General features: G+C 37.3%; 1 protein-coding gene across 6 annotated transcripts in view; it reads left to right on the top strand.

Annotated features, from left to right (window-relative positions):
* Positions 1-24,319, top strand: part of RAPGEF6 (Rap guanine nucleotide exchange factor 6) — a 231,694-nt gene that overhangs the window by 4,594 nt on the left and 202,781 nt on the right. For 5 of the 6 annotated variants that reach the window (XM_007188521.2, XM_007188525.3, XM_007188519.3 and 2 more), the window contains exons 2-4: positions 16,170-16,240; positions 17,193-17,249; positions 22,487-22,570. In XM_007188521.2, coding sequence (XP_007188583.1) covers positions 16,170-16,240; positions 17,193-17,249; positions 22,487-22,570 — 212 coding nt within the window. Of the gene's footprint in view, positions 1-16,169; positions 16,241-17,192; positions 17,250-22,486; positions 22,571-24,319 lie in introns of those variants that run through there. The other variant, XM_057541079.1, reaches the window with a different exon arrangement.

Raw genomic sequence — 24,319 nt, 5'->3', positions numbered from 1 at the left:
GCTAGAGTGATCTTTCTAATACTCGGATCAGATCATCTTCTATTCTTGCTCAGAATTTAATTATTTCCCACTGCCTAGATAGGTTAGCAATATAAGTTATCATCCAGATCATTTTTGAGAATTAAAAGAGGTGGATTAATATTTATACCAGGAAAACAGATTAAAGGACTGTCTCCAGCAAATTGAGATGTATGGTTACCTCACGCAGATGATAACATTAATTTATTCATTCAGTTAACAGATGATATGTTAGGCACAATACTAAAAGCCAAGGTCGTAGAGAGAAATTGGACATGGTCCCTATTTCTCAGTGACTTAGGAGACAGACGTGAAAACAGTAAAATGTTAAGGTTACTAGTGACAAAGGTATGGATAGGGCACTTTACAACTGCAAGTGGGGAAAGGACAGGCTTCTTGGAGGAGCCTTAAATTAAAGGTTAGATATCGTGAATAGCTGTCTGGATGATATCCAGAAGCGAGGTCATTCCAGGCAGAGAGCAGCAGGAGCAAAGGCACTAATGGTGACAAGCCAGGTACATTTGTACAACAAGAAGCCAGTCTGTAAGGCTAGAGTATGCATTCCCAATGGGGATGATGTCATCCCCAAAGGGACAAAAACTGGGTCTTTTGGGGGGAGTGAAAAAAAACCTTAGATATTACTATGGTTTGTGTAGTAATATCTACACAGAACTCATCCCTACCTGACAAAGTCTTATTCCTTAATATTTAATTGGAGACGGGGTGGCAATTATGAAAAATACTCTTTGGAGGGATGTGATAATGAAAAAAGGTTGCAAAACACTGGGCTAGTGTATGGGGTGTTTGTGTGTGTAAGGGGATGGTACATGGTGGTGGATGTTAAGCGTTGAAGCTGGGTATAATAGCAGGATTGGATCATTTCAGGGATTTGGACTGGATGTTGTAAATAAAGGAGAACTATTGGAGGGTTCAAAGCCCAGAAATAAGATCAGTTTTACAAAGATTACTCTGTCGGCATTGTTGAAGATGTAGGGTGGGCAGGGGCTCGGTCGGGAAGAGCACAGGCCGGCTACATTAGAGGCAGGGTGGTTTACAGTAGGATGAACCAATAACAGTTTGTCCAAACCACGATATTTTTCTGTGTGAAAGCCAAGACTGTTAATGATTATATCAGGATAACCGGGAAATCAGGAGATAATGGATCTGGTTATAGGAAACAAATGCAGTAGTTCAGGAGTGAGATAAGGTAGCAGAATATTTCATAGTGGAATAGTGAGGAAGTAAAATTGGCCCAACATGGTCACTGGTTGAAACGGGAATTTGTACATCCCACCAGAGTTTTATTTTTTTTTTAAACTTTGAAATTGACTGTAATACACATACAGTAAAGTCCGCATGCTTTTAAGTATAAGCCAGCTTAATTTTCACAAATATATTTAGCTACCATCCAAATCATGATATAGAATATTACCAGCACTCCAGAAACTCCCCCTTTGCCCCTCCCAATCAGTACCCTTTCCCAAAGGAAACTGTTCTGACATCTTTCACCATAAATTTGTTCTTCCTGTTTTTGAATTTCATTTGAGTGGAATCATTCAGTGTGTATTCTTTACAGCAACCAAGAGGACTATGAAACTATCTTGGTTCTTTGTGTTTTATCTCTGGACTGGACTTTGAAGCTTCTCTCTTGGCTTTCCTTGATCTTCATGTACTTATCCTTTTTTATACCATGACTCACCTACCCTTTTGGATTGGCCACCTCATTCTGTCCAAGCCTACTCTTGGGTAACTGCCTCAAACCCCAGATGCTGCACTTGAGGCAAAGATATACTCTGTCCTTATATTCTTCTCAAGTGTCTGCAATAGCTCTGGGGCAAATCTGGCAAAACTTTTCTGTCTTTTGCTTGTTGGGACAGACTTGGGTTGGGTCTGTTCAGAGTAAAGCAGAAGTTCAGATAATTTCTGAATTTCTCATTTGGGTAACTGTATAAGAGTACGTTATTAAAGAGCAGAATTAGGGTAGAAAGAGAATTCAGTTTTGGAAAGGGTTTGAGATTCTCTACAGGAGACACAGATACAGATGTTCAGTAAGCATTTGGAGCTTCAGGTCAAACCAGGTTATGGGTCTGAGTTGGTCTGAGAGTCTACAGCATATGGGTCATAGGTGAAGTCATGGGATTGGTAGGAATACTCAGAGTGAGAAAACTAAGTGAGAATAGAAGGGCAGACCCTTTGGGTGCTCTAATATTAAAGGGATGGGGGAAGGAAAAGAAAACTGCCTAAGAGAATGAAAAGAAATTGTTTATAGAAGTAGAAGGGGAACAGAAGAGTGGTGTTACAGGAGGACATTTCAGAAAGAAATCCCTGATCATTAATATCAGGTACTATAGAGAGTTCAAGAAAGGTGAGGACTCATAAATTCTTCGGGTTGCGTCCATCAGAATGATTTCAGTGGACTGAATACAGAGCCTGACTGCAGTGGATTAAAGTGAGAATCAGACCCAAGAAAGTGAAGGCAGCAAGTGTACTGTTTGTGAGTTTGGCTCTGAGGGGAATGGGAAAGATGTAAAGTCCTCCATTATCTTCTGCCTAGCACTCTAGCCTTATCACCCCCCACCCCCAAACACATGCATTTTAAACTACTTATATAAATATCCTAACACAGTACTTTTTAAAAAAAAAATTTTTATTGGAGTAAAGTTGCTTTACAGTGTTGTGTTTCTGCTGTATAGCAAAGTGAATCAGTTATATGTATACATATATCCCCTCTGTTTTAGATTTCCTTCCCATTTAGGTGACCACAGAGTATTGGGTAGAGTTCCCAGTGCTATATAGTAGGTTCTCATTAGTTATCTATTTTATACATAGTAGTGTATGTATGCCAATCCCAATCTCCCAGTTCATCCTACCCTCCCCCTTCCCCCCTTGGTATCCACAAGTTTGTTCTCTACATCCGTGTCTCTGCTTCTGCTTTGCACATAAGTTCATCTGTACCATTTTTCTAGATTCCACATATAAGCGATATTATACGATATTTGTTTTTCTCTTTCTGACTTACTCTGTATGACAGTCTCTAGGTCTATCCACGTCTCTGGAAATGGCACTGTTTCGTTCCTTTTTATGGCTGAGTAATATTCCATTGTATATATGTACCACATCTTCTGTATCTTTTTGAATTATGGTTTTCTCTGGGTATATGCCCAGGAGTGGGATTGCTGGGTAATATGGTAGTTCTATTTTTAGTTTTTGAGGAGCTGCCATACTGTTCTCCATAGTGGCTGTACCAATTTACATTACCACCAACGGTATAGAAGGGTTCCCTTTTCTCCACACCCTCTCCAGCATTTATTGTTTGTAGATTTTTTGATGATGGCCATTCCGCCTGGTGTGAGGTGATACCTCATAGTAGTTTAGATCAATGGAACAGGATAGAAAGTCCAGCGATAAACCCACGCACCTGTGGTCACCTAATCTATGACAAAGGAGGCAAGAATATACAATGGAGAAAAGACAGTCTCTTCTATAAGTCGTGCTGGGAAAACTGGACAGCTACATGTAAAAGTATGAAATTAGAACACTCCCTAACACAAACTTAAAATGGATTAAAGACCCAAATGTAAGGCCGGACACTATAAAACTCTTAGAGGAAAACATAGGCAGAACATTCTTTGACATAAATCGCAGCAAGATCTTTTTGACCCACCTCCTAGAGTAATGAAAATTAAAAAAAAATAAATGGGACCTAATTAAACTTAAAAGCTTTTTCACAGCAAAGGAAACTATAAACAAAATGAAAAGACAATCCTTAGAATGGGAGAAAATATTCGCAAACGAAGAGACCGACAAGGGAATAATCTCCAAAATACACAAACAGCTCATGCAGCGCAATATCAAAAAACAACCCACTGAAAAAATGGGCGGAAGACCTAAATAGACATTTCTCCAAAGAAGACATAGAGGTGGCCAACAAACACATGAAAAGATGCTCAATATCACTAATTATTAGAGAAATGTAAATATCCTAACACAGTACTTTTCAACCTGGGCTACATATGTTTTTCAACCTGGGGAATTTTTTTTAATGCCCAGGCCCACCCTTCATTTCTTGAATTAGAACCTTCTGGAATGGAGTGTCAAGCGTTGGTATTTTTAGAAGTCTCCTTAAGTAATTCTGATATATAGACAGAGATTAGAAGCATGGTCCATTGTGCCATACTCTCCTTTCTGTGTGCTTTATATAGGGTGGGAAAGTGTTTAGGGCCCTGGAATTTGGATTTGGACAAGCCTACTTCAGATCTGGGCTCTAGCACTGAGAATTTGAGTGACCCTAGGGAAGTTACCTAACTTTAGGATTGAATATCTTTGGGGGATTGTTACGTGGACTGAATGAGATAATATATGTAAGTATTTATTTAGCAAAGTGCCAATCATAATGAGCACTCAATAAATGTAGCCATACATATTAGTTTGCTATTTCCTTTGTCTAGAACACCATCCTCTCACTTGACAAATCCAAACTCCTCACTGAAATCTCATCTCCCACTCCTTCTCTGTGTCCCTTCCTCTGCCATAGCAATTACTGTACTGTGTGTTATGATTACTAGCATGTTTGTCTCTCTGGCTGGACTGTAAGCTCCTTGAAGACAGTGACTATATCCTTATCTCCCAGTTTCCATCATGCAATACTTGTTACATAGTAGGTAGCAAATATTTGTAGCGTAAATGACTTTAAAGAGAAAAGGAATCTGAAAAATACTGTTCCCCTATTTTTCTAGTAGTGATTTTTGTTGGTCTGATACTTGAAGTGCTGGGGAAAAAAGACTGATGAAGTTTGGCACAATGGCAAAATTTGCCATTAATATCCTCTTATTAAAATATGAATAATGTACAATTACCATAAAGAAACTGTGTGTTTTACCTGGCAGTTCTTCAGAGACAATTCAGATAGAGGAACTTAAGTCATACATTGAAACAGGAACTTCTGTTTTATATGGCTTTGAAACACATTTCCAGTTTTAACTGCAATGCCAGTTTTAACTTTTCATGTGTTTTTAACCAGGTGGCTTAAAACTTTTGCTGGGCAAATATTTCACGCTCAGCTAGATGTTAATGTAATTGCCTATTTACAATCCAGAAAAGGGTTTTGTTAAAAAAACAAACAAACAAAAAAAAAGTAGCTTATTTTTGTTACCAAAAGTTAAAGAGGGAACTTGGACTGAAAGAATGTAAACTTTAGTATTCTTGTAATTATTTGTTAATCTATTTCAGAATTTAGAATAATGGTTTTTAAGTGTACACTTGGAGAGATTTTTTCTGAATTGGCGAAAGAGCACCATTGTACTTGGAGTCGTTTTTGAGTGAGTCACTGTGTGCATCCTTGAGGGTGGCAGAACAAAGATTCTGTTGTGCTTTTTCTACAGCAGATGCACATTCAGAGGGTTCCTTGGAAAATAAGAGAACTTATTTATGCTTCTGGGCCCCTCTGACCTTCATTTGTAAGCTAAACTGTATAGAAAGGGAGTACTAGGTCTGGATGGGGCCTTTATTAGACAGTTCTTTTGCATGACACCTCATTTTACATGTATTGGAGATTCCCAACTTGAGGAAAAAAACTGTGGCGATTCAGGAGTTTAGACACCATAAACTCTTGTTTTTGAGAGATGAGGAGCTTCCCTGAGAGGGAATTTTGCAAAGAGGAGGAGCAGCCAAGCATGGTGAACTTGACTGACAAAGTCATGTTCTTTGAAAGGGATGTAGGATTGTGAGCTCTGTAACATTGTAGTTATCGTTTGGCTTTACCTTGAACTGGGCTGTTTAAACTGAGGTCTCGCTGTAAATAAAAACTGAATGAGCCACTTCATTAAGAACTTGAGGTTATGGAGGCATAAGCAGCCCCTATTTGATGTTCACTACTACCAGACATTCTCCACTACTTTGCCCCAAACTGAAATTTTGGCAGCCCTAGGGCTTCTGGCTTTGACATGTGGCAGAGGCAGTGGGACTTGTTGGACAGGACACTTAGTACATAGCAGAAGTAGCAGCACCACCTAGCATGTATTTGTGAACGTATGTATATGTAGCTCTTCCAAAAATACTTTAGCTGATGGTTCAAGAGGTAGTGGAATGGGTTGCATACAGATAAAGGAACTGAACTTGAGGTAAAATGTCTTGCTCAAGGTCACATGATTCGTCAGTCGCTTCCTCAGTCCAGTAGTGCCCCACTGCTTTCTCTTTATCAGTGAACTTTAGGTTACATTTTAAGCTTTGAACTGTGTTTTTTTACTGACATCTATATAGAGGCCTAATATTTTCCTAAATAAATGCCTCTCATTTAATCGTGACTGTACTATATGAAGTATAATACCTTAAGGTGCCTGTGTCAATTTAATGGAAGTTTATAATTCTCAAGTTTTATGTAGAATGAAAAGAGGTGTGCTTGATATGTGATTTTTTTTTTTATACCATTCTGTTTTATAACTTGTTTTCAGAGGATGGTAGCCTATTCTAGTTCGGTTTCTTAAAAGCATTCATTTAATATGAGAAGGCTTCATCATAGTATATTTTTTAGAAAAGAGTGTATAAGTGTCACAAGTGGCAACTGAAGTTTGGATTGCTTATGAGCTCCTTAAATGACTCTCTGAGGCAGAGTTGAATGCATACTTTTTTTGTGGAAGACTGCCTGATGAATGTTTGTGTGGTAAATATTTTTAAAGTCCTGTTTTTAAGTGCCAGGGATAAAAGATTAAAGTTCTTAGGGGAGGAGATGGGCAAGTACACAGACAAAATACAGCCTGGTTAAGTACTGTGATAGTTGCACATATCAGGTGCTGAGGAGTTTTGTAGGAGGGCTGTTGGGAGAGAGGAGTAAAGGGTAGGCAGGTGTCATTCAAATTGTTTTAGAAAAGGGAACCCTGACATGAGTATAGATTTGAATATATAAAAGTTAGGTGAAGAAGGAACAATGTGTTTGCTGAAAAGGGAACAGCATTTTCCAAGGCCACAAGATGAGCTTGGTATGAACATGCAAGTTGCCTGCATAGCTGGAACATTGGGACAAGAATAAGTAGTAAAATAGGTGAGGCTGCAGGCATGGTCAGGATCCAGAACATGAAGGACTGTGTTCTCCTTGTTAAGGAGTTTGTATTTTCTTTTTAGAAAGATCACTCTGGCAGCACTCTGAAGAATGGATTACAGGGGGCCAGACTAGAGGCAAGATGGCTGTTTTCTGTTACCCAGTAAGAAATAATCCCTAAATTCCTCCAGTTGAGATGGTGAGCAGAGATGTTTAGAAAGTAGGATTGATAGATTTCTTACCAGAGCCATTGAAGGTGAGTACTGTCACCTAAATCAGGGAACCGAGGAGCAAGACATAGCTAGGGGTACAGATAATCAGTTTAACTTTGGATATTTGCACTTGAGATGCTGAGAGGTCACGCAGGTGAAAGTGTTCAGTGTGCAGTAGAAAGTGTAGGTTGTTTATTACTTCTCCATTTATTAGCTGGTATTATGTACAGAAGAACTTTCCCCACTTGCTCCTCTCCTCCTTCTCTAAAAAAAAAAAAAAAAATCACTGAATTCAAGGATTATTTTTGTATTTTTAATATTGTCATTATTCTTTTTGATTCTTAGGTTGCCCCAAATTCAGCCACTAGGAGCCCTTTCTAAGTCAGCTGCTGTGTCCTTTTGGCATGACGCAGTAGTCTTTAAGTAATACCTTACTTTCTGACCCAAAAAGGTGTTCCAGGCTTTTACTTTCCTTGCCCTACTACTGAAATCAGCCGTTTATGGGCTTGGCCAAAAAGTTCGTTCGGTGTTTTCCCTACGATGGCTTGCTTAGTTGTCTTTATCTTCATGTGAAACAATTTTGTTAGATTGTATTGTGATAGCTGTCATGTCAGCGTGCATTTTAAAAACATCAAAATTGGTGAATTTTTGTGTAGCCATTTTAATATTGAAGATGGAAGAAAACAACTTTTTTGGCGTATTATGCTTTATTATTTAAAGAAAGGTAAAAACGCAACTGAAACACAAAAAAAGATTTGTGCAGTGTATGGAGAAGGTGCTGTGGCTGATCGAACATGTCAAAAGTGGTTTGCGAAGTTTGGTGCTGGAGGTTTCTTGCTGGACGATGCTCCACGGTCAGGTAGACCAATTGAAGTTGATAGCGATCAAATCGAGACATTAATTGAGAACAATCAACGTTATACCATGCTGGAGATAGCCGACATATTCAAGATATCAAAATCTTAAGCGTTGAAAATCATTTGCACCAGCTTGGTTATGTGAATCACTTTGATGTTCCACATATAAGTTAAGCGAAAAAAATCTTGACTGTATTACCGCATGCAATTCTCTACTTAAACATAATGAAAACGTTCCGTTTTTAAAACAAATTGTGACGGGAGATGAAAAGCGGATACTGTACAGTAATGTGGAGCAGAAGAGATCGTGAGGCAAGCTAAATGAACCACCACCAACCACACCAGAGGCCGGTCTTCATCCAAAGAAGGTGATGTTGTGCATATGGTGGGATTGGAAGGGAGTCCTCTCTTATGAGCTCCTTCCAGGAAACCAGACGATTAATTCCAACAAGTACTGCTCCCAGTTAGACCAACTGAAAGCGGCACTCGACGAAAAGCGTCCAGAATTAGTCAACAGAAAACACATTATCTTCCATCAGGATACTGCGAGACCACATGATTTTTTTTTTGACCAGGCAAGAACTGTTACAGCTCGGCTGGGAAGTTCTGATTCATCCGCCGCATTCACCAGACATGGCACCTTCTGATTTCCATTTATTTCGGTCTTTACAAAATTCTCTTAATGGAAAAAATTTCCATTCCCTGGAAGACTGTAAAAGGCACCTGGAACAGTTCTTTGCTCAAAAAGATAAAAAGTTTTGGAAAGATGGAATTATGAAGTTGCCTGAAAAATGGCAGAAGGCAGTGGAACAAAACAGTGAATACATAGTTCAACAGAGTTCTTGGTGAAAATGAAAAATGTGTATTTTATTTTTCCTTAAAAGCCGAAGGAACTTTTGGCCAACCGAATATCTGAGGAACCTGGGTTCCTTTTAGTAGGAAATGGTATTTAGAATCCACGGTCTGGGCTCCAGGTGTGGTAAGTGTTATATAGCCCTTTATTGCCATTTTGCAGAATATATTTACACCTTCACGGATGATAAAACCAATGGAATGGAATTCTATGTTTAATGTTTGGGCTTGTTAACTTGGAGATATTGTTGAAAATCTTTAAAATAGCTTTAATTGTCTGCTGAATATAATTTAACCTTTGTTTTGTAATTTTATAATACACATTTGTTACCATGTGATAGTGTCCATGCTACACATTTAACAGGTATTTTATGTTTAAAAGGAAGCAGTTTATCATTCCTATTGTACAAAAAAATAAATGTTAAGCAAATTATCCAATGTTACATGGTTAGTAACTGATAGAGGCAGAATTTGAAACCACAGCTGTCTCCACAGTCCAAGTTTTTAACCACATTGTTAGGCTGAAGGCAGCCTAACGATAATTTGGGGAAGATTCTTCAGCATAAGTTTTGATTATACAACTACAGCTGCAGAATATGTATATCTTGGGATTGAATCTGTACTAACCATAGAGATCCATTCTGAGAGTTTTTTTATTGTTAAAATTGCTGGGATAACGAGTAAAATATCTTGGTTAATGAGTGTTTGAGATACTTGATGTTGTATTGTAAGTTGTATGTGATGATTTAAGCATATCATAGATAAGAAATAAACTGGTTTTAGACTTTGAGAAACAAAAAATTCAGAATTGCTCTAAGCATTCCACTTTGAGTTTTCCAAGTTTTGGTTGGTTTTATAAGCATGTGTAGAGCAGCCAAATTGAGAGATGGAGTTGCTGAGAGAAGCGTACTGCTTGGTACAGTGTTGACGAAGGGGATAGAAATCCCAAAGTGCTTAATTAGAAGTGTATACTTAGCAGAATTATTAATTCCTCATACATACAGAGCTGCAAATATGAATTGAATATTTCATTTAACAGTGAAATTGGAAAGTCATAGAAGATGCCTACAGTGAATGCATTAGATATGGATCATTTGAAGGGCAGTTTGTAGGATGGCAGTGGTCTCACCCACCTCAGCTTGCCCACCTTCACTCATGTAGCTGACTGGCTGAGAGGGTATGGCTGATATGTTTTAGGAAGCGCTGAGTCATCACCGCTTCCTCACCTTCTTTTTTGCCCAAGTGGAACTTATTATTTTTATTCCCTAATCCTGAGTTGATATTTGTTCTTCTAATACCCCTGGATAATTTCTGCAGTATTTTGTAGTTACAGAACCAGTGGCTGATCTAGGTGTTACTGATCTGGAATGTCATAAATTCTGAGTTTTTTCATCTTCCTCATGATTTCCCTCTTTCACGTTGAGTAGAGCAGCTTTCAAGTGCACACTAAGTACTTAACATCACTTTGAATATAGCATTTAAATTTTTTATTACCAAGAAATATCTGTAAGATTTCCAGTCTGTCTCTGTCAGGGTTGTTTGTTTGTTTGTTTTGGCTTTCTATAATAGCTTTTATGGATCTTGGACATACCAAAAGCCTAACAGATAGTTCAATACCTTTAGCCTGTCTCAGAGATAATTGGTACAGAGACCACAAGAAACCCCTTTCTTTTTTTTTTTCCAGGCAGGAATTAACACTTTATTTTTTTTTAACATCTTTATTGGAGTATAATTGCTTTACGATGGTGTGTTAGTTTCTGCTCTATAACAGAGTGAATCAGCTATACATATACATATATCCCCATATCTCCTCCCTCTTGCGTCTCCCTCCCACCTTCCCTATCCCACCCCTCTAGGTGGTCACAACGCACCAAGCTGATCTCCCTGTGCTATGTGGCTGCTTCCCATTAGCTATCTGTTTTACATTTGGTAGTGTATATATATCCATGCCACTCTCTCGCTTCGTCCCAGCTTACCCTTCACCCTCCCCGTGTCCTCAAGTCCATTCTCTATGTCTGTGTCTTTATTCCTGTCCTGCCCATAGGTTCTTCAGAACCATTTTTTTTTTTAAGATTCCATATATATATATATATATATATGGAATACATATATATATATATATATTCCAGAATTCCATCTGCAGATAGTGACAGTTTTTCTTCTCTTCCAATTTAGATGCCTTTTATGTCTTTTTTTCTTGTCTGATTGCTGTGACTAGGACTTCCAATACTATGTTAAATACAAGTGGCAGGAATCGGCATCCTTGTCCCAAGTTTCCAAGGTTCGAGAGCAGAAGTCCTGAAGGTTAGGTCTGAGCTGGTTCCATTTTCTCTAAGTGTGTGCTCCCCGCCAGCAACCTCGGCATTTTTGCCCCAGAGGGTAGCAGTACTGGACCATGAGAGGCTAGAGTGGGCAGTCGATGTGGGTCAAGGTGCACACTGGGGCAGTCCCAGCACACTGGAGTTGCAGACTGCTTCTGATCTGCTGTCCCCACGAATGCCAGTAATGGTTGCCCTCACCCCATTCAGATGCAGTGCTGGGTCTGAGCTGGCTCTGTCTGCCACAGCTGTCTACTCTACTTGGCTATGGCAGCCTTCACCCTAGTGGGGAGCTGTGCCATGGAGCAAGAGGGGCTGAAGCGGCCCTCAGCATGAGCCAGGGTGCACGTTTGGGCAGATGCAGGAAGCCAGCTAGAGTACCTGGCATTTTCAGTTGCTTTCTCCACCCTGTTTTGAGAGAAACCAAGCACGTGGATGCTCTTCACTAGCAACATCTAGATTTCTCACAGCCGCCCTGCTAGTCTCACTGGTCTTCAAGTCAGCCAAGAGGACTTATCTTTCTGATGTTGCACCCCAGGGCTGAGTTTCCTAATATGTGGTTCACACCCCTCACTGTTTGGGGAGGATCCCTGAGCCCATGCAGTCCCCCTCCTTTGCTGTGTCCCCTCCTAGGGGCACAGGTCCTCACCTGATTGCTTCTCCTCTTTTCTTACCTGATTTCATGTGGATCTTTCATTACAGCCTTGGTTGTATAAGAGCCTTTCTGCCAGTCTCCAGTTTGTTTTCAGTGAGAGTTGCTCCACATGTACAATAGATGTATTTTTTTTTTAATTTTTATTTATTATTTATTTATTATGTTTATTTTTGGCTGTGTTGGGTCTTCGTTTCTGTGTGAGGGCTTTCTCCAGTTGCGGCGAGTGGGGGCCACTCTTCATCGCGATGCGCGGGCCTCTCACTATCGCGGCCTCTCTTGTTGCGGAGCACAGGCTCCAGACGCGCAGGCTCAGTAGTTGTGGCTCACGGGCCCAGTTGCTCCGCGGCATGTGGGATCTTCCCAGACCAGGGCTCAGACCCGTGTCCCCTGCATTGGCAGGCAGATGCTCAACCACTGCGCCACCAGGGAAGCCCCTAGATGTATTTTTGATGTGTTCATTGGGGGAAGTGAGCTCTGAATCCTCCTACTCCACCATCTTGATCTCCTTCCCCCATGTATTTTATTTTTTATTTCTATTTTTGTGTCTTTAAGTTTTTAAATCTTTTCTTCTACAATGTCTTAATGTGCCACTTATCCCATCCAGTGTATTTTACATCTCAGTGTTGTTTTCATCTCTGAAATTTTTTTTTAGTGCCCTTTCTAATGTAGTTAATCTTTTCTATATTTTCTTGAACATATGGAATATAGCTTTAGTAAGTTTTTAAATGTCTTTTTGTACTAATTGTGTTATCTGGTAATTACTGAGTTGGTTTTGATTTTTTCTCTCTTCCTTATGGGTCATTTTTCCCGTTTCTTTTCATGCCTGGTGATTTTTAATGGAGTACCAGAGATGGTGAATTTTACTTTTTTATGTGCTGGGTATATTTTATTTCCTGTAAATATTCTTCTGGGACACAGGTAATTTGGAAATCATATGACCCTTTGGGGCTCTTTTTTGAGCTATGCTACGTAGCACCAGAGTAGCATTTAGTGCAGTGTTAATTTTGCCCAGTACTGAATCCAAAGGCTTTTGAGTACTCTACTAAATGCGTTCTGAATTATGAGATTTTTTTCCACTCTCCCTGGTGGGAATAGTAACTCTTCTGGTCCCTGTGTGAGTTTTGGGTGTTGTTCCGTTTAATCCAAGAAGTTTAAACCTCAGAACTGTTGATGTTTTGGCCCAGAGAATGCTTTATTCTGGGGCCTTGTCTTGGGCATCATAGGATATTTAACAGCATCTCTGGCTTACAGTCATGTGATGCTAGTAGTGCTCCGCCTTCCCCTCTGAAAATTATGACAGCCCCAAATGTCTCCAGATATCACTATGTCACCCAGGGGGCAAAATCAGTCTTGATTGAGGACCACTACTCTAATCCTTTCAGATGGTTCTTTTCCTGAGTTCAGGTATTTCTTCATGTACATGGAAAGATCAGTACTCAACCTAGACTCAAGTGAGACCCTCTGTAGGTCTTCAGAACATTCATTCTTTCTGTGTAGTATGCGCTCTCTCTGTCCGGCTCTGTAAACTTGAGCTACCTTCTACTCTGCAGGTGGCCAGCTACTTCTTTTCAAGATACCACCAGGCAGTAAGTTATGATAATTATATGAATCACCTCATTCGTTTCCCGTCTCTCAAATGTCACTGTCTTTTTTTCGTAATGCCTTATCTCTTGAAAAATGTTGTTTCATTTATTTATTACGATTTTTAGTGGTTTTACATGGAAGGTAAGTCCAATCCTTCTTATTCCATCTTGAATGAAAGCTGAAGTCTCAAAAGTTTGTCTTTTACTTTGGAAGGTATGTTTTGTAATGCTCCTGACCACTGCACCCCCGAAAACATTAAAGTGGCAGGTCTTTGAGCCCTCATAGAGTTAATATCTCACTTCCAGGAGTTCAAATGTGTTACCCAAGACTCCAGGGTACCAGCCACTCCTTGCTCATTCTCTTGTTCATTCTGTTCAGTCAGCAAAATACATATGTAATGTGTCAGGTGGTCTAGATGGCTTCAGGTTATATTATGGTAGAGACTGAGAAAGTTGAAATAGCCCTTAGGCAAAACTGTAAGTTAATTTTGTCCTGCACGACTGCCAACTGTTTCTTGTACTTTTTACTTTAGTAACTGGAATGGAAAAGAATACATTCACCAAATCAATACCTGAAGCTTAATTAATCATTCCTTCAAAAATATTATGTCTGGGACTTGCAGCTGTGCCCAGAGCTAAAATTTGGTTAAGTCTGTGACAGTCTGTAGTCATTTTTTAGGATCTGTCTGATTTTTGCAGATGATGCATGAGAAGGACTGTCACCCCTGCATACTTTTAAGCCTTTACTGGCGGCCCTAGTCTTTGCTTCTTTGCCTCTTTGGAAAAGCAATATTGTCTTTTATTTACTATCTTATTCTGGGGAATAGGGCAGTTTCAGAGGTTTCCACTTGACTTTTTCCACTATGACAGCTTTTACCACATAGGTTCCTTTGTGGGAGTTATTCTAACTGCCAGATAAATAAATTCTAGTTATAAACTTGGGGAGTGGAGAGAGACAAGAGTATTAGGTGGGTCTGCAGGCTCAGTGAGCTCACTGTGAGCCAGACTTTTTCCAGGACTCTGTTTCTGACCTCAGCTCAGAAAGTTTTGGCTAGGAGGTTGTTTCTTTTGCCCCACAGAACCTCGACTTGGATCATTCTCTTAGTTCCATTCAGCTGGTAGCTGGTCTGGTCTAAGAAGGAATCACATATGCGGTTCCTTGGTGCTGTTTCATGTGGCCTTTCTCTTTCAATGAGGCTATTTTGGGCTTCCTCACAAGATTGATGCTCTCAGGGTATTTGAATCTTAGAATTTACACGACCTCACTTCTGGCACATTCTTTGGGTCAGAACAAATCACAGAACCAACCCAGATTCATGTGGAGGGCACCTAGATTCCTACTTTTGATGAGGGAGTGACAAGGTCTCATTGCAAAAGAGCATATGGGATAAGACATATCATTGTAGCCCTCTTTGGAAGTACAGTTCATCATATCACTGCTCCATCTGTTGTCTTATAGAATTTTATAGACCTTTTTTAGGTCTATAGACTCATTTGCTGTGGTTTCCTCTTTTAATCTCTTCATCTCTTTTTTTTATATATATATACTTAAAAATCTTTTTCCCTCTTATTTTGGTAAGGATTTAGCAGAGATGTGTGTGGTCATTGAATCCATCATGGTTAATTGGCAGTTGTAAGCTTTGGAATCAGAGATTATTGCTTTTTTTCTTAGAGCTTCCTTGTTGTCTTAGTAGCATATTGGGGAAAAAAGTTGTCTTATGTGTCTTTTCTTTTTTTCTCTCTGTCATTTGATAATTCTCTTGTCTAGTTATATATCAAAGAGAGTAGTGTTTGGGAGCAGTGTGCCCTGGTATAAAGGCATTACTCCTTGTAAGAGAATAAGGAGGAATTTAAATTTTACGTAGAGAATTTAAGCTTCTTTATAATCACTGTGCACCAACATTCTGTGGTAAAATACTCTTTTCTGTCAGGAATGTTCCCTGCTTCCACATTTTCCTTTTGCTATGCCATTGCTCTTAGCTGAGGTTATACTATACTACTATACTTTATTAACTTGGGTTTATTAATATCTAATTATCTGAATGAGGGCTAGAGAAATGTTCCCCAGTTCTTTCAGAGAGTGAACAATAGCATTGTCTCATTGGACGTCAGTTTTGTTTAGTGGTAGATTAATACCACCTTGAATCTGTTTAAAAAGAGGATTTTTTTAGAAAATCATATTTTAAGAGGAATATTGACAAACAGAATCATCTCCAGAGGAGATCAGTTAGGATGCTTAAAGATCTGGAACCTGCAAATATTTAGACTTTGTTATCTGGAGGAAAAAAAAAAAAGACTTAAAAGAAGATAGGATAACTGTTTTCAAATATTTGGAGGTCACTAAAGAAGAAAGATTGCATCTGTTTAGAAATGAAATAGACTTTTATATGAAATAATGAGTTTTTGATTTCTGCGTTGTTTGAGTAGAGGTTGTCAGCCATACTGAGGAGGGGTTCCTGTGTGAGTTGAGGGAACTCTTCTAAACCTTTTCAGATCTATTGTAATTCAGAGATTTTGTGACTCTTCTGTAGTTAACAGTTGTGTCATAAATGGTTGTTTGCTTAAAATCAGAATTGTGGGATATCATTATATTTTAAAAAGTATATTTGAAAATTAATCTAAAATCTTTTCTGTTCTACAGGACTTAAATACTATTTATTCTTATCTTCATGGAATGGAAATATTATCAAATCTCAGGGAACATCAGCTTAGGTAAGTGTGATGCTGTGTTTAAGAGCATGTGCTAAGGAGTTATTCAAATGAGTTTGGATAGATAGTTGCAGGGACCAAATCATTTAGGGGCTTTTTATAGGATATGCAAAGAAATTGGCCTTTCTCATTCCAGTTTTCCTTAGCCCTGAGACTTTGAGCAGGTCTAAACATCTAAGCTGCAGTTTTGTCTTCCATAAAATAGGGATAAAAAGATTACCTTTGTTACAGCATTTTGAAGATTAAATGAGAATATTTAAAGCAAAGTGCAGTGCTCAGTATGTGCTAGCTAGTGAAAACAGAACTTTCTCTTTGTAGTTTGTATTGATATTTATTGTATCAAATGCTTGAGATGGGCATGGTATGATGTAGTGTTATATTAAAGTGGAAGGAGCAAGACTCTCGATTTGGCATAAGCTCCTATGGACAGTACCCGTAAACTTTCCAAACCTCATTTTTCTATTCTGTAAAATGAGTTTTCTCTCCTGCTACCTTGTATCATTGTGATTATATTTGTAAAAATACTTTTGAGTGCTGTAAGCACTAACTATTATAACTTTGCATAATATTTTAATTAAACTGTGTTTTTCTTCCATGACCAGCTTACTCATCACTTTTTCTGGCTATTCTTTAAGTTTCTGGCTGTGGACCAGATTCTAAATATAACTGTTTGGAATTTATTATTTTCTGTTTTCTGTGTAACATAATTTAGATATTAGTATATGTCAAATAAGTGTATCAAGAAGAAAGAAAAAAATAGGGCATTAGTAGTAAAGTATTTTTAAATGCAAGCAAATTTATTCAACAGATTTATGTGTGTGTGTGATCATATATTTAAACTCTAGTGAAAAATTTAGTGATAGATCTGATCATTTTCTGTTGTAATTATAACAATTTTTGAAACAATTCAAATAAAATAATTTAAAAAATTTTTACTTTTTAAAAAATATGTTAGATTAATGTCTGCAAGAGCACGCTATGAGAGATACAGTGGCAATCAAGTTCTTTTTTGGTAAGTATTTCCATAATTAGCTTAAATTAATGTTTAAAATTTAGATTGTTTGCACTGAAATTCATTTGATTCTGGAACAGTTTCTGTAGAGGAGATTGAAACATATTCCTAAACTGTGAAATATAATATACATAGAGCTCACAGAAGATGTACAGCGCAACGAAGTTTAATAAATATATACACCTGTGTAACTACTATGCAGTGAATATGTAGAACATATCAGCTCTTCAGAAGGCCCTAGTCAGCTGTCTTGGAAAGGTAATCTGGTTCTGATGTCTGTCACCTTAGATTAGTTTTGTCTCTGTGAATTTCATATAGATAAAAATCTTTTGGTCAGGCTTTTTATACTTCACAAATGTTGGAGATTCTTCCATGTTTTTGCATTCATTCTTTTTCAGTTCTTTACGGTATACAGTTATGTGAAAATAACATAATTTGTTTATCCTTCCCACTATTAATAAATATTAGAGTTGTTTCCAGTTTTTCCCTATCATGAATAGTAAGTTTCTATGAATATTTTATTCCTGCGTTTTTGTACCTCTATTTACTCATTCTTCTTGGGAATATTCTTAGGAATAAAAGCATTGGAAATGCACATGCTCAAATTTAGGAGATTCTTTTCTTTTTTATAAATTTGTTTATTTTATTTATTTAGTTTTGGCTGCCTTGGGTCTTCGTTGCTGAGTGCAGGTCCTCTCTAGTTGCAGCAAGCAGGGGCTACTCTTCGTTGCAGGGGTGTGTGGGCTTCTCATTGTGTGGCTTCTCTTGTTGCGGAGCACGGGCTCTAGACGCGTGGGCTTCAGTAGTTGTGGCTCATGGTCTCTAGAGCGCAGGCCCAGTAGCTGTGGCGCACAGGCTTAGTTGCTCCGCAGCATGTGGGATCTTGCTGGACCAGGGATCGAATCCGTGTCGCCTTCATTGGCAGGCAGACTTTCAACCACTGTGCCACTAGGGAAGTCCCAGGAGATTGTAACATTAGAATCTAAAATATGTATTTCATTTTATCTCTTGATTTTGTTTTTTGTTTTCCTGCTTACTAATGATGATGAATGGTTTTCATGTTTTTATAGGCTATTTGGTTAGCTCTTTTATGATCTCCTGCTTCAAGTTTTTGACCATTTTTTAGTTGGGCTATCTTATTTCTATTGATTTGTAGAAAATTTTTATGAATTCTATATCTAAGTCCTTTGTTGGGTACATAAGTTGTGAATATCTTCTCCCACTGTGTGGCTTGCTTTTTTTACTCTATTAATGGCATCTTTTGAAGAAAAGAAATTTCTTACTTTCTTAATTTTTCTGCTTGTGATTAGTGCTTCTCATGTCCTGTTTAAAAAAACAAAATCTTTCCCTTCCTCAAGATTATGAAGCTATTCTTCTCTGTTTTTCTTCCAAAAATTTTGGCAACAGTGATCTCTTTTATTACTTATATGCAGCTAGTATAGAGAAATGGTATTAAGTTCAGTGTTTCATTGCACACTGCGTTTGTCATTATTTCTAAGTATTTACTGGATTCATATGGCTTTTAATAGCTTTATTTGTTCATTTGTTGATTCATTCACTTACTATTAAATGTTTGTCTGCTATACATTATGCTTAGCCTGGTGTAGAGTGGTGGGAAGACACAGGATTTGTCCTTATGAGTTTATTATATAGTGGGGGAGAGAAAGTTAATTAAAATAGCTACACATATTTAAGTGCTATCAAGGAAAAGTATAGATTTATAGATAAGTGGAACAGAATTTAGAACCCAGAAATAAACCATTATATTTATAAACAGTTTCTGTGTTTTTGTTTTTTAATGGCCTTGTAGCTATGTAGCTAAGATGTGCACACAGTGTGGGTCTAACACAACTGAGTATTAAAAAGGAACCACCAGTGAACAGTTTATTTTTGATGAAGGTACTAAAGCATTTCAATTGGGAAAGCATAGTTTTTTCAACAAATGGTGCTGGGTTGATTGAGTATTTATATGCAAAAACTTAATTTAGATTCTTATCTTACACCACACACAAAAATTAATGAGATATTCACTTTACACCCATTAGAATAGCTACAGTTGCAGGCGTGCGAAATGGGTAAAGGGGATCACTTGTATGGTAATGGATGGAAACTAAATTTTTGATAGTGAGCATGCTATAGGGTATACAGAAGTAGAAATATAATGTACATATGAAACATATGTTGTAAACCAGTGTTACTTCAATTAAAAATATATTTTAAAAAGTAGCTGCAGTCAAGGGTAAAGAAGATGTGGCACATATATACAATGGAATATTGCTCAGCCATAAAAAGAAACGAAATTGAGTTATTTGTAGTGAGGTGGATGGACCTAGAGTCTGTCATACAGAGTGCAGTAAGTCAGAAAGAGAAAAACAAATACTGTATGCTAACACATATATATGGAATCTAAAAAAAAAAAAAAAAAAGGTCCTGAAGAACCTAGGGGCAGGGCAGGAATAAAGACACAGATGTAGAGAATGGACTTGAGGACATGGGGAGGGGGAAGGGTAAGCTGGGACGAAGTGAGAGAGTGGCATGGACATGTATACACTACCAAATGTCAAATAAATAGCTAGTGGGAAGCAGCCGCATAGCACAGGGAGATCAGCTCGGTGCTTTGTGTCCACCTAGAGTGGTGGAATAGGGAGAGTGAGAGATGCAAGAGGGAGGAGATATGGGGAAATATGTTAATTCACTTTGTTATAAAGCGGAAACTAACACACCATTGTAAAGCAATTATACTCCAATAAAGATGTTAAAAAAAGTATCTGCAGTCTAAAAGCTAGACATAACAAGTGTTGGTGAGGATATGGTGACACCTGGAATCGTCATATATTTGTGGTGCAGATGTAAGTATAGCCACTTTAGGAAACGGTTTGGCAGTTTCTTAAAATTTTACCATATGACCCAGTAATTCCACTTTTATATATTTACCCAAGAGAAATGAAAACACGGGCAGAGACTGTACATAGGTGTTCTTAGTAGCACTATTCATACTAGTCTAAAACTCGAAATAATTAAATTGTTCAGTGAATGGATAGATAAAATGCTTTGCATCTATATAGTGAATACTATTTGGCAGTAAAAGGGAATAAAATGCTGCTACACACTACAACATGGACGAACCTCAAACATATTATGCTTAATGGAAGAAGCAAGATAGAAACATCACATATTACATGATTCCATTTATACGAACTGTCCAGGAAAGACAAATCTATAGAGACAGAGCAGGTTATTGGTTACCTGGGGCAGGGATTGACTGCAAACAAGGCATAAGAGATCTCTTTGTGGTGATGTTTGCACAGTTCTTTTCAATATCATAAAAGTCATTGAATTGTGCACTTAAAATGAGTGAATTTGTGGTATATTGATTATACCTCAGTTAAGCTGTTTAAAAATTAATATAAAGAGTTACCCAAATCTATATTTGGCTAATCATAAACAAAGGAATTTCTAAAAAATGAATGTGGAAGTTAATTAAGTAAAGAGTTTAAATTCAGAGATTAGTGGAAGCAGAGAAAAGAATGTGTATAGTTGACCTTAACTGGGAAGCAGCATGATAGAAAGAGTGAAAATAAACCACTATGTTCAGTGCCACGAGCAGAGAGGAAGAAACAGGAAGAGAGGGGTGTGGAGAGCCAGGTGGAGGCCACCTTAATAGTTTTTGTTCTTTATTTTAGGAGCAGTGTGAAGCCTTTGAAAGGAGTAAGATCTGACAAGATTAAATATGCCACTCTTCTCTAGGCTAGATTATTCTTAGATTCATTTGCTTGCAAAGAGGAAGGAGATAGCATGGCCACATGTTAAAAGACTTTCAGTTTCCTTGTGTTTACTCATCAGATGCATTGCCAAACTGTGCTCTGAGAGTGAAATTCTCTGCAAGGTTTGAACAGTTTCTGATTCGTGAGTTGGCATGGCTCTCTTGGTGGTAGGAGTGAATTTCAGGATTTTTCCTCTGTTTATAGTAGAATTTACTGACAACTTTGTGACTGTTTCAGCAAAGTGAGATAAAAATTAGAGGCTTACGGTAGCATCCAATCATAACTTTCTTCTGTCTTGATTTTGGGCAGAATTTTCTTTTACTGATTTTATTCCTTCTTGTGCAAAAGTCATGTTTCAAAAAAATTAGAAAGTAGAATTTCCAAACAAAGAACCTTAAGTAGGAGATTTTCAGCCATTTGTATCTTCCTTCTGTGAAGATGGAAGGGATGGATATAAAGAACTTTAAAGTATCTTCTGGAAATTTGATGATACTTTTTTCTTATGGTAGGCAATAGGATTCACCCAGAAAGCTCACCCTGGGTGCTATGTAGAGTGGTTTGGAGGCTTAGTTTTCTGAGTGGAGGATGGTACTATTCATGGAGAGTGAAAAAAATGAAGCTTGAAAGAAATGATAGGTAGATTTTGAACGTGTTGAGGTTGAGTTGTGTGTTAGATATACAAGCTAACATGTCAAGTCGATAGCCAGGTAGATATACATTTCTCCAGCTCAGAGGAAATGTTTGTTTTATAAAATTAGAATTGTCTACATATTGGAATTAATTGAAGTTTTAGGTATGGTAAATTAAAAATACTTGAGAGAAAGAGAAAAAGATTAGATTATAAAGTAACATCTAACAAGATTCTCGGTTTCCATTGGAGATTTAACTGAACTAAAAATGATGATGGACTTAAGTCATCTGATATTCTTTTATCCCTCAAACACACATAAAGTGAAAGATTGGGTAGGCATTTAATGTATTTCTGTCAGAATAAAATTTAAGAGAAAGAGGTAGATCCAAATTACAGTTGAACGTGAAGATGGAACATTGATAAACTTGTGAATTCCAAACAGTATTGTCTTTAATATACAATAAACTTGTAATATACATAAAAGTTATCAGAAATAGAATTTTTTAATATGCACATGTAGTACAATATTTAAGTTAATCTTCATCAAATGTGGTGATCCAGTACACAAAAATGAGGAATGGGAAGTTACTGATATAAATTAATAAGATAGAGCTAATAAACATACATTTCTGAAGCCTATATCTTAAGCTAGTGATTATGTAAGATATGAACATGGTCTGTATGAAACCTTAGGCAACAGGCAAAATTTCCAAAGAGAGTTAATTTTTAATGATTTATGATATTATTAGAATATTTTTCATGTTTTGTATTTTGTACTGAATCCATATACATGTGAATGTGTGTATTTATTTACTCATCTATTTACTTGTTCATTTAAACAGTTCAGAAACTATTGCCAGATGTTGGTATATCCTGCTTTCTGGATCTGTGCTTATGAAAGACTCCATGGTTTTGCCTCCTTGCAGGTATGTTTACATTTGCTGCTTAGTGTATGTGGTAGACAAAGTTACATTACAACTAGTTATTTTATTTCTTATGTTAAACTATTTTTATGTAGATGTGTATTTTCTCTTAGTAAGTGATACATTTTAGAAATGTCCTTGATTTTTGGTACTATTTGAAGTACTTGGCAGGAATCAACTGATATTTCATATTTCTTGGGGGTATAATCTATAGTTTACACCATGGCATATTATACTGCTATTTGATCTTTAGTTGTATGTGAGATTTGATCTCATTTATCTGATGGTTTTGCATTCATTGCTGTTAGTTATAGGGAGGCAATATATCTTTATAGTTAAGAAATTGGTTTTTAGAGTAATGCGAACTAGGCTAGTATCCTGATTTTGTCACTTATTAGTTTTATGACTTTGGACAAATTATAGTTTTCTTGTATGAGGATAATAATAGAACCTGTTTAAGTGCCTTATGAGGTTATAGCAAGCTACTACTCAAAATTCTCAATGGAACTCTGTAAAAGTTGACATTCTAGAGCCAGACTGCTTGAGTTCATGTCTTTGCTCTACTATATAATACTTCTTGGGCAAATTACTTAATCCCCTTGTGCCTCGGTTTCCTCATTTGTAAAATAGGGACAATAATAGGATGTATTTCATAGGCCAGCTTTGAGTAATAAACGAGTTTATATATACAGAGAGAGAGAGAGTTCTTAGAACAGTGCCTGGCTGTTACAAGTAATTGTTAATTATCACCATCAGAATTATTAGGTAAAAGAAGAGTGGTTGGAAGGATGATCAGATATAGTATTCTTAGAGAATTTGGTCTGTTAGTAATTCTTAAGATTTTGGGGCCTCAAATTATAATTTGGTAAAAATGTAATTTTTTGGTGACTTTTTCCCAATAATATTGAGAAGAGATTTTTAGGCTTTTAAGGTAAGACTTCTAATTGCAGCTAAATTAATTTAGTTGCAAAACTATTAAATTTAAGTGTCAGCGTACATTCTACTTGACAGATGGTACGAGACATCTCAGTTTTGATGCCATTTTTAAAGCCACGTCTTTATTCTTGGAACTTTATATCATCAACTTTTGGTTAAATGAAATCTGTACTTCTTGATTAGTAGTATAAAACATATTGTTGACTGTTTTTACAAATAAAATACATAATAGTTCTTGGTTATTTAAGCCTTTTGGGTATTGTTCCTTTCCACTGTGTTTCTGAAAGTCACTTTATTGATTTGTAATGAGTTAGCTACTGACACAGAATAAGCTGGGTTGATACTACAGTTATATTTTAAGATTATTAGTATTGTTCTTTTGAATATTTTATCACCCTTTTCTGCTATTAGGAATAGTCAAGGACTTTATGTAGCCATTAATCAACCACAATAATTCACCATGAGTTTGTGATCAAGACAATGAAGTTTATCTTTTAAATAATTGATAGTATGAGGGTTTTTTTTGTTTTTTTGTTTTTTTGTTTTTTTCTTTTTTTGAGCTGTACCACTCAGCTTGTGGGATCTTAGTTCCCCAGTCAGGGATTGAACCTGGGCCCACGGCAGTGAAAGCACCAAGTCCTAACAACTGGACTGCCAGGGAACTCCTGATAGTATGAGATTTTAAAACAAAGTCATGGAATGCTTAAATGTAACCATCATGAACTTCACAGCAAACATGATTGTAGAAGTCTATTTAATTGTTATTTAGAGAGCAGTTCCTAGGTAGGAGATTTATATTTTGTGTTTGAGAGATAC

The sequence above is a fragment of the Balaenoptera acutorostrata genome, chromosome 2 (assembly GCF_949987535.1).
Source record: "Balaenoptera acutorostrata chromosome 2, mBalAcu1.1, whole genome shotgun sequence".
In the NCBI taxonomy this organism is placed as follows: Eukaryota; Metazoa; Chordata; class Mammalia; order Artiodactyla; family Balaenopteridae; genus Balaenoptera; species Balaenoptera acutorostrata.
Note: the sequence above shows the minus strand (reverse complement) of the source record. Positions and strands in the feature narration are given on the sequence as shown.